The following is a 17,320-nucleotide window of genomic DNA, read 5'->3' as shown; positions in this document are numbered from 1 at the left end:
GACATTGTTTCAAAATCTGCTGACCTCCCAACAAACTTTCAACCCCTATTTTACCAACTTAAGGGTTGATTTTCCAAAAATGGTGAAATAGGTGTTTAATTATTTTCTATCGAAAACCCAAATACCGATTTTCATACAGTTTACATGAAAACTGGAGGACTTTCATACAAACTTACAACCCTTATTTAACCCACATAAGGGTTGATTTTCCAAAAACGGTAGAATTAAAGTTCCACTATATCTAACCAGTGACTAACTTTCGTAGAGCTGGCTTTCACATTGGCAAATTTTAAAATATAGATTGGAAAAAACATTTTTTTTTTTAATTTTTAACGCACAACTCTCTTGGAGTTAAATATCATAAAATTAGTTCTTAGTGAACTCAAACATGCCAAAAAAATGTTTTGGTCGAGTTTCAGAGTTCTGAAAGCTATAGATTAGAAGACACAAATTTTTAATATTTTTAACGCCCCCGCACAACCCTCTTAGGGTTGAATATCATAAAATTAGTTCTTAGTAAATTCAAACATGCCAAAAGAAATATTCTGGCCAAGTTTCAGAGTTTCAAAAGCTATAGATTGGAAAAAACATTTTTTTTTTTATTTTTAACGCCCCCGCACAGCCCTCTGGGGATGAACATCATAAAATTTGTTCTTAGTAAACTCATAGATGCTAAAAAATTTTTTTGGTCAAGTTACAGAGTTTTAAAAGCGATAGATTGGAAGATAATTTTTTTTTTTAATTTTCAACGCCCCCGCACTCCCCTCTGTGGGTGGAATATCATAAAATTAGTTTTTAGTAAATTCAAACATGCCAAAAAGAATATCCTGACTAAGTTTCATACCTATAAGAGCTGTAGTTTTAAAATGTGATTTTTTTTTAATTAACACCCCCGCAACCCCTCTTGGGGGTGGAATTTCGTAAAATCCGTTCTTAGCTGACCTCTACTCGGTGAAAAGAATATTCTTACCAAATTTCAAGTCTTTAGCTCTAATGGTTCCAGAGATATCGTGATGAGTGACTATATACGTGGAAATCTCTTATATATATATAGATTGGCGGTAAGAAAGCAATACCAGAAGTTGAAACGAAGAATCAAGGTGTATAAATTCTATTATTGAGTTGTACACTTAGGTACTAGTACGTACATAGTTTCTGTCTGATAAAGTCCTCCCACGTGTACGGAGGACACGTACAAGTGGGTACACACAGACAGACGACTATACCTACACTATATTATATCAGTAAGGAAGATAACATACAAGCCCGCGCTGACTACTGATATTATCATCAAAATTTCATCATCATTTCATCGTTTAAGCAAGTGATAATATTTTTTTTTATAATATAGGAGTAGCAGACGAGCACAGTCCACCTGATGGTAAGTGGCTACTGCCACCCATGGACATCTGTAATCAACCCCAGATAGGATTAGATATTCCCACCTGAGGTCGGCCACAGATGCGCCGCTTCCCCTGAGGACTAAGCCGGAACGCCTCGGAAAAGTCTGTTTCCCTTACCACTTCCTTCAAACCGGAACACAGCAGCGCCTAACACTGCTGTTATTAGGTAGAAATAGGTGTGGCGGTGGTGCTGCCGGAGTCGAACCACAAAGGGTTCTACCACCTTCAGGTAGAAAATCAGGGGTGCCTGGGATTTGAACCTTATTTGATCTCGATCAAGAGGCTGAGTTTCTTAAGTACACGTATCCAGTACACTATCACTGCTTGTACTAGTATGCGACCGGCGCTTTGCCCCGTGGTCGTTGTTTATTGCCACTTGTCTTCTTGACCAATGACAAAACACGATCGCCGTTTTACAATTGTGTTTTGGCATCAGCAGTTGACAAGAGGCGGTGTCAGTTAGGGTTGGCAGCAGTCGGGAATCTTCGGTGACTGTTATCAATGACTACCACCAACGGGTACTTTGACGTTTGCGACTGCTGCCGACTGGCTGTCGCTCGTGTATTAGAGCCCTAAGAAACGCAAACAAACAACAACAACGACCACTAATAAATAAATTTGTGTGTGTGTAGTATATATTGTATACTCCGATCTAATATATTTTGTCAGGATGAAGGAAACAGGTATAGAGTACTAAGTCTTACCTAAAGCTGGTATTAGGTTGGATTGCCCTGCTATGGGTAATTAATAGGTGATACGTGTGGTGTGGTAACCACATACGCTTGACACACACTGAGTTCCAGGTTCGATCCGCGGCCAGCCAGAACTGAGAATGATGGATTTTTTATAAGACTGCCCAAAAAGGTCATTTTTTTACGAGGTCACATTTTATAAGCATAATTTTATGTACAATATAATAATTTTATCTTTATTTGTCTCACACTCTACAACCAAAACCCATTTTAGCATACGGGATGTGGTTAAATTTATCTTTATGTCGAGGTTTTGGAATTGTCACATGCTTTATTTTATAGGCAGGGAGCTCATTCCATAAAATTTGATTTCAATTTACTAAGTATTTTTCCAAGTCATGTACCTACAAGTTATATTAAGTTAGGTAAGTGCAGTTAGTGTAATTTCAGTTAGTATTAAATAGAAGCTTTTAAGTATGTCTTTAGATGTGTTTTTCCATTGTAAAAATATTAATTAAATTACAACAAGACTGCCAGCGTGTAAGCTATTTCAATTTCATATAAAAACAAACTACTACTAGATTTTAGTAGGTATATCAGTTTATACAAAGATCGGTTATATCTATCAGTCTATAAAAATAACTTTCCTATATAAATATTTTATACATACCTATGCTTTTCACACATAAGTGTTTGCTAAAACTACAGTTTGTGCGTTTGTATACGAGTTAAACTTTAATCTTACTAAACTCATTCAGTTATTCAGATGCGAGGTCACGTACTTCACGTTAGGTAAAATTCGAGTTATTTGAACGCGTTAAAACAAATATTTACACTAGAACCTAGAGATTTACGATTATCTTCCTTTCTTTCAATTAAAACATTATCTGGAGTTACGTATTAAGAATAAGAGTAGACCGCATATACCTACACGTGTTTAATACCAACACCCTTACCATGAGATTTTACGTTTCGACAAATATGACAGTTTTGGTATTTGTTTACGTATTTGCCCATACAATTTACAATCAGCGCCCCTAGCGGATTGTATCAGAACTATAGTGTCAGTAAAGTATCATTCAATGTCTAAATTGACAAAATGACGCTTTATGTTTTGTCTCTTTTTTGCGAACATGTGAGGCAGACAAAAAGACTTGAGCACTTACTTATTGTTACGTTTATTCAGTCTACTGAAGCAAACGGAACAGAATAATGGATTGAGTAAACGTAACGTAAAATGGTGGGATGTTTTGAAAACTCATGGTAAGGGTACATGGTAGAATACAATACTGATATATATCTATAAAATAAAATGCCATATTTCGTATTGAAAGAATAACACTACTTCTTGAATCAATTTACAACTTTTATTATTCCCGCGCAAAATATAACTCTGTCGTCCAGATGCGTTCTTTTTCTTTTTTATGCTAGCTCATACAATCGTGACCAGTGACCAGTGACTATAAAACACTACAGTACTAACTATCACTAAAGTAACACAAAACAATTAATTAAAATAATACTATAAAAAAAAAATTGAATAGATTTCTAACAGTATGTACCTACAATAAAAAAAGGAATGATAATAATAATTACGAAAATTGAAATTGTTGTAATACCCGTAAATGTAATAAAAGATAAGTATATAAAAATATATCTGTATCATACTGGAATATCGTATCTTTTATTATTATAATTAATCGTAACAGTATACTTTTGAATTCTGGAACAGCACAGTATTACATTTCTATCGATTTCACTTATTTGAATGGGGAAACCTATGCCTACATGTAGGATAATACCTATAAAAACCACTCTTTTTGTCGAAATCAACACAGACTCTGTAAAAAAACTGTGTATAAACAATCCATCGCTTAAAAACAGCCAGTAGTGTCTGCGTTCAGTACCCTTACCATGAGTTTTCAAAACATCCCACCATTTTACGTTAAGTTTACTCAATCCATTATTCTGTTCCGTTTGCTTCAGTAGACTGAATAAACGTAACAATAAGTAAGTGCTCAAGTCTTTTTGTCTGCCTCACATGTTCGCATAAAAGAGAGACAAAACATAAAGCGCCATTTTGTCAATTTAGACATTGAATGATACTTTACTGACACTATAGTTCTGATACAATCCGCTAGGGGCGCTGATTGTAAATTGTACGGGCAAATACGTAAACAAATACCAAAACAGTCATATTTGTCGAAACGTAAAATCTCATGGTAAGGGTACAGTCGTACTCATTTTATAGGGCAATTGTTTAATCAGTGTAGTACGCTTGTTCCTGGATAAGTATTTGCATCCTAATTTGTACCTACGATAGTATACGGTTTAGTGCGTGATCTACAATTTATACTAAGTAATAGGTATTAAGAATATTTCTTTAATGGTATAATAATAGGAACATAAATATTATCAGCAACGTTGTCAAAACAATAATTACATAACTAGAAATTTTAAACTAAAATTATTTAAAAATATTGTATCATCTAAACTAGACCAAGCAAGTAAATCGAAAAAGAGCAACAAAAATAAATACATACGGCCGAAAACACTAGATACCTCTTACTTTTTTCGAAGCTGGTAAAAATGAAATGCATTTGTTGTGTGGGCGATTGTATGACATAACGAGGAATCATCAATAACAAATTATTTTTAGTCCATTTGTATGCTAAAACAAAGGCTTGTGGATCCATTTCGTGATAAATCGTTTTGTTCCGTTAGCGGAGCGCCTGAAAGGAATACAATAGCAATGATTGAGTTTGCAGTCATGCTCTGAAGTTTATAAATTTTAACGCGGATTCGTTTCGGTTATAAAGTTTAATTTTCTTCACGGCTTCAATGTATAAGGCAGCTTCATAGCTTACAGATGAATTGTCGTTTATCCCGGGAAATGCTGAGGTAATTACATTTTTATAGTTTAAGCATAGACTCCGAATTTTAAGAATAATAATTTATCTATGCACTTTAGTGCACACTATATAAATAAACTTACTAACTTTATAATTACCGTGTTAAGGAAATCCGCAATACTAGATAGTTTATCCTCTAAAGCATCCGTGAACCATTACAATGAAAAATAAACTATTACCGTAGCACGAATAATTTGCAAAATGCTGTTATTGAATACACGTGTTACTCCTGTCTATTGTGTATCATACAATACACAATATGTGCATCAATGCAATCATCTGTATTTGTATGCGAAGTAATTGTATTATTTATTATAGGTACTGGCAATAAACATAAAATTAATTGCAAAAATATGTCATGATAAACATACCTGTACCTATTGCTTTTATTATATGCTAAGGTTTGCACAGTTTGCGATTGTATGTAGAAACTATACTAACTTTGGGAAAGTTTAATGATTACGATGTCCTTTCCTGTGCCATTATAGCAAGTACCCTACCACAGGCTGACCACAGGTGCATTGCTGTCCGTGAACTTATAATTTAGTCAGAATACCACAATTGTTAATGGTGCTTCCAATACTGCTGGTGCTTTATACCTACGAAATAGAACACATCAATTTTTATCTTCAAATAGAAAATGACAATGATTCTGTGACTTAAACACATTACGACTTGATTTACTTAAGTTTATGCAAGAATATGCTGGATTATATTAAGGTATGCTAGTATTTAGGTATAATATAACATTGCCGTGCTCCAAAAATACCATCATAACATAAACGAATCAGGTTACAGGTAACGTATAAAAATAGAAAATGTATAAAAATAAAATAAATGATCACGACACCTAATAAAGGCCCGGCCAAAGACGCATATCTGACAGATGGAGTTGATTTAAGGTACCTAATATTTTAGTAGTTAAAGTTATTTTAAAGTCCTCAATATATAAGTCAAATTCAACTAAGGAAATTCAGGCATTTAAGTATAAATCTTTTCCGCAAAACAAATATATATATTCCATGCAAATGCAGAAGAAACAAATAGATAACCAATAACTGGGACTTGCAAAATATTGTTTGCGGACTGATAAATATACAATAACGTGTAATTATGCGCATCCGCATAATCTAATATATAAAATTCTCGTGTCACAGTTTTCGTTGCCATACTCCTCCAAAACGGCTTAACTGATTTTGATGAAATTTTTTGTGCTTATCCGGTATCTATGAGAATCGGCCAACATCTATTTTTCATCCCCCTAAATGTTAGGGGTAGTACAACCCTTAAATTTTTTTTTATTTATATGGCAATACAACGTTTGCTGGGTCAGCTAGTAATTTATATAACTGGACGAGCGCAGCATATAATTATATTATTTATTACTATTTACAACTATATAAATAAAACTATAAATAAATAAAACTGAATATTTTGTTCATTATTTGTTTCTTTACTGATGTTGGCACACTACCTAGACAATTAGACTTGAAGACTATTATTCTCTGAAAATATATTTTAGTATATTGGTATTATAAAACTGAAAGATGTCCTAGAGAATGCATTCGTGTGGAACGGAACAGAAAGTAGTAAAAGATATTTACAGTGTTTTAAACTTAATCGAGATATTAAAACGGACAATATTGAGTTGGATAACTGGCTACCTATTACCTTTTAATGGTTCCCCTCGAAGGGAGGGTCAAAGGACGTCGAAGGGAAGGATAGTTTATAGTCCTCGGCGGTAGCGGCGGTAACATGTGGCCGATCTCAAGTAGGAGCGTAATCCTCTCTCGGGTTATTTATAAACGAGCGCAGTTGCCACTTACCATCAGGTAGACTGCATTCTCCTTTGCTACTTCCATTATATAATAACATATGACAAAACATCACACCTTTATATGATGTCTCGATTGTCTTACAACAAAATTAAAAACGCCTTATTATCTCTCAGTTTTTTTTCATTTAATTAAAAATTCAGACGTTTTTTGCAATTAATAATATTGTGTATAATTAAAGTGTGACAAGAGCGATAACCTTGGTTCAACATTTAAATAATACGATCATAACAAAACACGTTTCAAAATATTACTTACTTCACTAATTTATTATATACTTATTTTATTCGTGAGGAAAACGAATGTTACAATAATATTTATAATGGCGGTATCATAAAACCTGTTTTTATTCTAAGAAGATATAAAATTAATTGGTTGGTGATCAAACACATTGTGAATTTTAATTTTTATGCATTTATAAAAATAGAATAAATGTATACCAACAACAATTTATTTAATTGAACGGTGTTGTTTTTATGCATAAAATAATTAATGATCAAGCTGCATGCTGCAGTACAACTGATGTTAATAGTCCGTTGCTTTTAATTAATTCAATTAATTAATGTTAAAGTACCTCTAAATATAGTCCTAATAAAACTGTAGGTTTACCAACGTTTTAAATAAGAGTAAGACAAGAGGCAAAGAGAAGATAAACAGAAAGCGAAAGAAAATAAAGATACTAAAATGAGAGTCTTTATACTCTATTGAAGGGTTGTCAAGCTATTGAAGTTAATATTATACTTAGACCGGAGGACAGGCAATCTAAGGATACAGTTCAATGAGTTGTCTACAACCCAATATAAAGTAACACGTCAGATCTAGCATATTTGGAAGCAAGGTAACACGATCTCGTCAGGTGAAGCATTTTTGAAAGATCTCCTTCATCATAATTGTACAAAATTGTCACTCATTGGCAGTAGAACTGTGATCATAATAATAATTATAGGTAATAGGACTTCTGTAATACCTAAAATATATAGTAAGGAAGGAAAAATATACATTTAAGGAGAGCAGTTTAGATTTCATCATAAGGAAATACCTAGAGGAAAACAAAACCGGTGTCTTACCCCACCTGGTCGTAGCTTCTACCTAACACGATTGATTCTGAGGAATCAACATTTTTCCGTATATTAAATTATATCAAAAATCCTTTTTCTTTGGTTAACTAATTTTGTTAATAACTTTCTTCCTTTAAAGACTCCTGAAATACTATATTGTTACTAAAATAATTTCTATTTACTGATAGCTTATGACTAGTGTGACTTACTTTGAATTACCAATAATGGAAAACAATTAACATTAATCTTATCTTTTGTATAATTACATAGTTACAGCTGTCGTTTTGTAGTCACACTGTTACATACACGACATTTTATTTTATATTGCTTCCACATTTTACGTGAAATGCTTAAAATTCATTGTTGGTATTGTAAAACAAAATAATACACTTTTGTTTCATTGTAAGGCCTGTTACGATCGAGTTGGAACTAATTATCCATGAGACGACCTCCAACAACCAGATGTTTTTCGTCGTTTCAAATGAATTTTATTGACTTCCATCGAATAACACTACCTAAACATTCCCACCGTTTTTATTCTGAGAAATAATTAACTAATTTATAACGCTGGTTATCAACCGTTTAATTCACGGACCAAGGACGAGGAATGCTATCGATGTAATCACACACATCTTGGGCACTTGTTGTATCGTAGAAGCGTCGTTCATGCGATTGTTTACATAGTACAAAATTTTATCACAATCAACTTTATAGTTTGTCATTCCGTCACGGCTGTACATGATGAGCCTGCAGACCGCCTGCTTCGTAACGTATAAGCGCATCCTGGTGGTCGGATCCATCACTGTAGTGAGCTTCCAATCCAATATATTATTTTTTTGGCTCACGGATTTGGTCAACATATTGTCGTCTTGAGGTCTCGGGTCCTCGCTCCAGAGACTGACGTCCACGTCGTCTTCGGTCATCTTGTTGGAGTTGTAGTCATGGATGTAGTTCCTGAGAAACGCCTGGGCGATGTAGCAATAGACGGTTACGGTCTCTGTCACCTCGGCATCTTCGACTCGCAGCCAGCACTGATCGGAACGGTCGTTACGGTTCGGCAACTCGAACGGCACGGGGAATACTGCGTCAGGCCTTATTTCTTTTGCAATATTTTCACCACAAAACACTGTGTACGGCGATATGAAAGCGATTGTTATAAGAGTTCTGAATAACATTTTAAATGTACTGTTCTACCGGTGTCATGATTGTGACTAACCGTTTGTTGGCTTTGTATCGTTGCGACAAAAACTGAAGCAGAATAGCTATGGCTTGCCTTCGCGAGAGTGATTATAGTCTGAAATGCATTATTAGATAAAATACAACCTCATTGTTCTAGTACGTAGTATGTATAGAGGATACCGCAAAAAAGGCGAAGTAGAATTTTATTATGGTTAGGTATTTACCCCGCTATAAATGTTACATAAGTCTGTTTCATACCTTCGGTACCTACTTATACGAGTTTTAAATTATTATGAATGCTTAAAAGTCTTATTTCCTATTGACAATTAGGTACAAGCTAATTATAATATTTGCTTATAATAAAAATATGTTTTTGTAAAAATATCTATTCTTCTTGGAATATCCCAATTCGTTACTTGCACAATACGTAAACATGTTTAATGATCTTATCATAACCTCTGACCGAACGTTATCAGTAAACGGCCGAGCTAAATAGAAAAGCGTGTAATAATTCCTAAATCGCCTAACACATTATAGTTCTTACGTAATAAGTTGAGTGATGTAAATAGGTTTTCTTTCAAGGTGGTAGAACCCTTTGTGGTTCGACTCCGACGGCACCACCGCCACACCTATTTCTACCTAATAACAGCAGTGTTAGGTGCTGCTGTGTTCCGTTTTGAAGGCTGGTAGTGGTGGTAAGGGAGACATACTTTTCCGAGGCGTTCCAGCTTAGTCCTCAGGGGTAGCAGTGGCCGACCTCAGGTAGAAATATCTTATCTGGGGTTGATTACAGATGTGCATGGGCGGCAGTAGCCACTTACCATCAGGTGGACTGCATGCTCGTCTCCTAGGTACTCCTATATATATTTACGGTATCCCCTGCCTGTCGTAGGAGGCGACTAAAAGGGGGCTTCCGGGGTTGAGGGCGGCAAGAGTGGGAGCTCGAACCGTCCAGCAAGCGACCCCGGGAAGGACGACGGTATGTGTGGTCCCATACCGTCGTAAACACCAGACGGTGTGGAGAGCGCCTGGGCTCATCTGGGCGGAGCCTGATGGGGCAACATGTTTGGAGGACTCCGGTTGCGTTCCGTAGATCCCGGGATCTCGGGAGGACTCCGGAGTCCTCTTCGCAGCGGTGAGGATGGCCACCCGGGGGGTTAAAATCCCACAAAACCCCGTGTCGCTCCCACGACACTGGGTACCTTTTGAAGGTTTCCCCCTCGTCAAAAAAAAATAAGGTACTCCTATATTATAAAAATATATATATAATCGAAACATCTTTTCAATCATTTACATAGTTACCTACCTGAGGTTAGCCACACATGTGTTGTTACTCTTGAAGGACTTGTGGAAGAATAAAACTATTTCTTCGACCAATTTACTTCTTTTTTATTATTCCCACCTAAAATACAATTCTTATGTCAAGACCGTTCTTTTTCTTTTTTAAACTAAATCATACAATCGTACCAACCATAAATAGGAACATAATATTATAAAAATAACACGTCATGAAAATAAGACAAAATAATTAATTAAATATTCATCATTTATCATCAGCCCACGTTAGTCCACTGCTGGACATAGGCCTCTCCCAAGGTACGCCACTGAGCCCGGTCTTCGGCTCTCCTCATCCAACTAGTTTCTGCCGCCCGGCGCAGATCGTCGCGCCACCTTGCAGGAGGGCGTCCCACATAACGTTTGCCTAGACGCGGTCTCCACTCCAAGCCGTCTACTCCAGCGGTTGTCGGCTCTTCGACAGATGTGGTCAGCCCATTGCCACTTCAACTTGCTAGCCTTCATAGCTATGTCGGTGACTTTGGTTCTCATGCGAATTTCATCGTTGCGGATCTTGTCTGTCAAAGATACACTGAGCATAGCTCTCTCCATAGCGCGTTGAGCGATTTTTAACTTATGGACTAGCCCTACTGTAAGTCTCCACGTCTCGGCTTCGTAGGTCATCACCGGTGGGACGCACTGGTCAAAGACCTTGGTCTTCAGGCTTTGCGGTATGGGCGACGAGAAGATGCGACGAAGCTTCCCGAATGCTGTCCAGCCCAACTGGATCCTCCTATCGGCTTCCCTCTCAACTCCCATCGGTTGTTTTTACCTAATTGCATGATCTGCCCGAGGTAAACATATTCCTGAACAACTTCGAGAGTCATGCCCTCAACGGCAATTGGGCTAGGAACAACATGATCATTGAACATAACTTTCGTTTTGTCCAAGTTCATTCCCAGCCCCGCCCGTCGGGAGACAAAATTTAGGCTGTTCAGCATTTCCTGCAGCTCCTGCAGCGGCTCTGCCATAATGACAATATCATCGGCAAAACGCAAGTGCGAGATGTATTCTCCGTCTAAGCGTATGCCCCGTCCATGCCAGTCCAATACCTTTTTCCATTTTTCCTTATAAATATTTTCATATATACTATATCCTGTATTTTTTTTCTTATATTTTAATTTAGCAAGTAATCAATACATATTAATACTAAGTGTTACATTTTATTGCTGTTACAATGAAAAAAAAAATCATTAGAAATATGGTATTAATTATCAATTAAATAATATTTTACCTAGTATTTCGTCTTTTATATAATAGTAGTTTATATAATACACAAAGAGAGGTCGCCTTATATAATAGAACAAAGCCACTGAGTCAATGACTAGCTAAAAACATAAAGAAAAACGCAATATTAAAAAACATTAAAAGGGCTTAGGTTTCCTTTTTGCTATTGCTTTACTGTAAAAATGTTTGACATCTCTAAGAAGTTATTATCTACGTCCTCCGAAGTCTTACTTTCAACACAAAATAAAAACGAATAAAATTGTGCTTTCAATTTGTCAATCCAAGGACAAACTCATCCATTAAATTGTTTCAAACTTTCGCGGCATTTCGAACTTACCAATGTTATTATGTTGGTAGTCATGTTCCAATAAATGTAAAATGTTACCACAATAAATACTTTAGCGGTGACTGGGATTTATTATTGATTCATATTTTTAAACATTTTAATAAAACATGAATGTGTGTCAATTTACATCTGTATTATTTAGGAAACAATACGAAAACAATATTTTTATTGTACATTTATTTTATATTTTGGATAAAGTATTCAAATGACACAGACTTGTTTAGAGTAAATGTTTGTTTGTTTTGTTGGCCTCGGGAGACCACTTGCTCCTCTTGTTCCCGTATCTGGTTGGTGCTGTGGCTGGAATTGATAGATTATGGGAGACGGTGCAGTCGTTCTGTGAACTATTATGATGTATTTCGTATACATAAGAAGGTGGCACCGGAATTGGTTAGAGAAGATGTCTTTAGGGTTCGAGAATATGTTGTGATATCTTCTTGTTTATCTCATGAGGGACTCCACTGAAAACGACTCGATTGTTATGCTTACCTTTTACGTCCCGTCACCAAGTGTTTACAAGAGTGACGCGAGTAAAAACTTGAAACCAATCATAAAATAGGTTATCGATAGTCCAATTAGTGACACAAAAATATTATATTACACAGATTCTAATGGGTTGGGGAATAAGTTCGTAGCGTTTTTATATTTCTTTTGTTTACAACGATTTGTTTACTGTTTGGTAAGTATTCATTCGATATAACTCTTTCCGCTCTACAAAACTATGTTCACTGTATTTTTGGCTTATTTATTTTTTTATTCGTTTTGAGGCTTAGAAATGGAATACCCAGGAGGCAAAAACCAATAATCAATATGGTAACATTTTAATACAAGCTGCCAACTGTGCACAGTTTGAGACCTTGAGTCATAATACAACTCTAACGTGACGACCGTTCTTTTTCTTTTTTATGCTAAATCATACAATCATACCAACCAGTGACTATGTAAATAGGAACAATAGGTTCCTATTTATATTATAAAAATAACACGTCATGAAAATAAGACAAAATAATCAATTAAAATATTACTAATAATAAAATAATTTTAATAGATTTCTAACACTTGGACCAATTCAAATAAGACTGTCTCTCTCCCCACATCCTTCAAACCAGAATACAGCAGTTATACTACTGTAATTAGGCAGAAATATATCTGGCCGTGGTGCCTTGGACGTCGAACCATAAAGGGTTTGCTGTGCGGTGAAAGTAGCGTATGTGTTGGTTAATTTCAAATTTAATCCTGATTCAAATCAGCGGCCACTATCGTCTATGTTAGCTAAGTGGTGTTTAAAATACTTATACTTATAAATGCAACCGTTAGAGATGAAAACTTTAAAAGCATGTAAGATTTTTGCAGCACAATACTACGGACAAGATTTAAAAATAATCTTACTTTCCATTGGCACTTACAAGCTACTTACCTTAAGTTTATAAAGTAAAAATTATTTTGCTTTATAAACAAGGTAGTATACTAACATACTTATTGTAAAACAATTAGGAATAAACGGCATTTATTGTACACATTGTTCGTATATTCAAACACGTCCTCTAAATTGTTTACCTTAACCAGTTAACCTCCGACCTCTATTTATCAATGAACGAGCGAGCACAACAGAAATGCGTCTAATATTCCCAGAATACGCCGTACACGTCATAACATAAGTGATCTAAATAAAACCCAAATCAGTCGTAAGGCAAGCGCCCGCGCGCTTCCACGCTAATATGGCGTACAAAATATCGTTCCTGTGTTTACTACTTGTTTGCTTGACGGCAACTATAGAATGTAAATGGCGCTCTGGCGGTGGCAGATCGAGGGGAGGTTCCTCGAGATCATCGGGCTCGTCGTGGGGGAACAGACACACATCGTGGAGTAAACCATCGTCTAGTTATGGTAATACACATTCAGGATCTGGAAGCAAATATCCCGCGTCACCGACCGGATGGTCTGGTTCTGGTTCATCGTATTCGGGATCAGGGAGCAGATATCCCGCGTCACCGACTGGATTGTCAGGTTCTGGTTCATCGTATTCAGGATCAGGGAGTAGTTATCCCGCGTCACCGACAGGATTGTCCGGTTCTGGTTCAACATATTCAGGATCAGGGAGCAGATATCCCGCGTCACCGACAGGATTGTCAGGTTCTGGCTCAACGTACTCCGGATCAGGGAGTAAATATCCTGCGTCACCGACAGGATTGTCAGGTTCTGGCTCAACGTACTCCGGATCAGGGAGTAAATATCCAGCGTCACCGACTGGATTGTCAGGTTCTGGCTCAACATACTCCGGATCAGGGAGTAAATATCCTGCGTCACCGACAGGATTGTCAGGTTCTGGCTCAACGTACTCCGGATCAGGGAGTAAATATCCAGCGTCACCGACTGGATTGTCGGGTTCTGGCTCAACGTACTCCGGATCAGGGAGTAAATATCCTGCCTCACCGACAGGATTGTCAGGTTCTGGTTCAACATTTTCCGGATCAGGGAGTAAATATCCCGCGTCGCCGACAGGATTATCTGGGACGGGTGGACATATTCATACGCAATCATCAGGAGGATACGTATATGGAGGTTCAAATAAGAATAATTACAATCCTCCGCGTGAAACAGTTTATCGTCCAAGTAATACTTTTAATAGTAACAGTGGCTACGGATCTGGATTCCACAATCAAGCTTTCCATGGAACATACAGTTATCCTCCGACGTATTACTCATCACCTCAATATGCTTATATAACTGAATATAGAAATTCGGGCAGCCGTTATCGTGATATTTTAACGGGGCTGGCATTGTACAATTTGGGACGTTCTCATAGCCATCATCATGATCATTATTATTATGATGACTATTATCACAGAAGATATAATCCCTCGGGAAGCCACTACAGTTCTAACGAACAAAACAAACATGTAGCTGCCTGTACACTTAGAATTAAGGAAGATGGAAAGATGGAAATCTTAAAAATACCTTGCGAAATTGTATCTACATTTTCGGCTAATAAGAACACAACAGTGACAGAAACGCAAAATAGTACAGTGTGTGTGACAAATACTACTGTTACTAATAATACCTTGCCCAGTACATTAACCAATACTTCCTCTGTAAATTCTACGGCAACTGCATCAAATGTAACAATTACCAACACCACATCTTGCACTTCTGTAGTTAATGCCACCGACCCACTGCGTGTCAAAGGTCCTCCAGTTAACACAAGTAATATGGAATGTTCCGTAGAAATTATAACTAAGGACACTCGTTCGATCAAAAACATAGATTGTAAAACTCTTATGCAATATTCAAAAATGCCTGAACCTAAGAAAGATACTGTGTTACTTCCCTCAAAAAGTAAACTGAAATCGTGGATTTCTAATCCTCCGTGGTGGATGTCATTATTTGTTGCAACATAATGTAACATTTAATAAATAACGTTAATATTAAATAAGTTATCATAAATAAGTGAAATGAATCGTTATGTGTTTCTGTGCATTTTAAATATCTTTACAGAAAAAATATATTATATATCTAAAGAAAAAAAATGTGCTTAGATGCCATACAATCTTTCTTGTTATTTACGTATAATTTTACTACAGAAAACAAATACTTGGCAAAGATATTATATTATATATAATACGCAGTTAAAAATACAAAGTAAAAATGTTAACATAGTATTTTCTATTCTTACTTAATTAGGTACTTAAAATAAATATTTGTAGCATGTAGTTAATGTAGCTATATTATTATTATTAATATAATATTTTATACTATTCGAACTGTGTACGTACTAAATAAAAAAATACAATATACTGCATCGAAAATAGGTCTACCGGTACTTAGACCATATATGTTAATATATAATAATTATGTTTGAAAACATATTGAATAATTTAGGTAGATTTACAACATTTTCTATTTTGTTAAGATTGTACTTGAAATAAAAGAATTTATAATTTTTTGTGTATTTTTCTCTCATAAATATTTTCATATAAACTATATCTCTATTCTCTTTTTCTCATATTTTAATTTAGTAAGTAATCAATACATATTAATACTAAATGTTACATTTAAATGCTGTTACATAGAAAAATCTTTGTTGGAAATATACTATTAATTATCTATTAAATGAAATTTTACCTCGTATTTCGTCTTTCGTTATACTTTATATACACTCACAGAGGTCGCCTTTTATAACAAAGTAAAGCCAATGAGTCAATGACTAGCTAAAAATGTGAAAAAAAAGCACACAATATTATAAAACATTCATAGGACTTAGGTCTACTTTTTTGCTATTGCTTTACTGTAAAAACGTCTGATATCTCTATCAAACCTTCTTCCTCCGAAGTCAACTTTCAATTAGTCAATCCAAGGACAAACTCATCCATTAAATTGTTTCAAACTTTCCCGGCATTTCGTAGTTACCAAGGTTCCATTTTATTATGTTGGTAGTCATGTTCAAATAAAAGTAAAATGTTACCATAATAAATACTTCACCATTATGAATGGAGTTATTATTGATCTATGTTTTTAAAATATTTTACTAAAATATGAATGTTTGTTGATTTCCACCTGTATTATTTAGGAAACAATATGAAAACAATATTTTTATTGTACAATTGTTTTAGTTTTTGGATAAAGTATTCAAATGACACAGACTTGTTTAGAGTAAATGTTTGTTTGTTTTGGTTGCCTCGGGAGACCACTTGCATCTCTCGTTACCGTACCTGGTTCGTGCTGTGGCTGGATTGACAGATTGTGGGAGATGGTGCAATCGTTCTGCTTATTATTATTCTTATTATTCTTATATAATATACCAATTATGTATTACGTATGCACACGTATGTATTTCGTGTGCATACGGAATACATAATTGGTATAATACATAACGCCGGAATTGGTTATAAAAGATGTCTTTAGGGTTCGAAAATATTTTTGATATCTTCATGTTTATCTCATGAGTGACACCACTGAAAACCACTCGAATGTTATGCTTACCTTTTATGTTCCGTGACCGAGCGTTTAAAATAGTGCCGCAAGTAAAAACCTTAACTGCTTAATTGTAATCAACTGGAAAAACGAACTATTAAATAATAAACCAATGAAGTACATCTATCAAAATAATGCAGCCTGAATCAAACAAGAATTACAAAAAAAATATTCAAACTTTTTGTCACCGTTTGCAACACATTAAAATACTCAATTTCTATTACACTAACTGATTTTTAATATTGCCAAAGGTTCAGAAAACCTAATCATTTCCGGGAAACAAGTAACCTCTTTCTGTAGGAAGTTCCCTTAAAATAGATTATCGATCATCCAATCAGTGACACAAAAATATTATATTACAC

The 17,320-nt window shown here is 35.5% G+C and overlaps 3 protein-coding genes across 3 annotated transcripts in view; 2 read left to right on the top strand and 1 right to left on the bottom strand.

Annotated features, from left to right (window-relative positions):
* Positions 1 to 17,320, top strand: part of AdoR (Adenosine receptor) — a 91,864-nt gene that overhangs the window by 56,358 nt on the left and 18,186 nt on the right. The window lies entirely within an intron of this gene.
* Positions 7,174 to 9,099, bottom strand: LOC140753509 (uncharacterized). The gene has a single exon (XM_073088159.1). The coding sequence runs from the start codon at positions 9,073 to 9,075 to the stop codon at positions 8,488 to 8,490; it is 588 nt and encodes a 195-aa protein (XP_072944260.1). The 5' UTR covers positions 9,076 to 9,099; the 3' UTR covers positions 7,174 to 8,487.
* On the top strand, positions 13,548 to 15,928 carry LOC140753431 (uncharacterized). Its single transcript, XM_073088019.1, has one exon. The coding sequence runs from the start codon at positions 13,706 to 13,708 to the stop codon at positions 15,383 to 15,385; it is 1,680 nt and encodes a 559-aa protein (XP_072944120.1). The 5' UTR covers positions 13,548 to 13,705; the 3' UTR covers positions 15,386 to 15,928.

This window comes from Epargyreus clarus, unplaced genomic scaffold (assembly GCF_041222505.1).
Source record: "Epargyreus clarus isolate Ecla_fem2 unplaced genomic scaffold, WU_Ecla_fem_2.2 ptg000026l, whole genome shotgun sequence".
NCBI classification, from domain to species: Eukaryota; Metazoa; Arthropoda; class Insecta; order Lepidoptera; family Hesperiidae; genus Epargyreus; species Epargyreus clarus.
Note: the sequence above shows the minus strand (reverse complement) of the source record. Positions and strands in the feature narration are given on the sequence as shown.

Excerpts from the sequence above, each read along its gene's own strand:
- LOC140753431 (XM_073088019.1), top strand. The coding sequence starts at position 13,706 with ATGGCGTACAAAATATCGTTCCTGTGTTTACTACTTGTTTGCTTGACG.
- LOC140753509 (XM_073088159.1), bottom strand. The coding sequence starts at position 9,075 with ATGTTATTCAGAACTCTTATAACAATCGCTTTCATATCGCCGTACACA.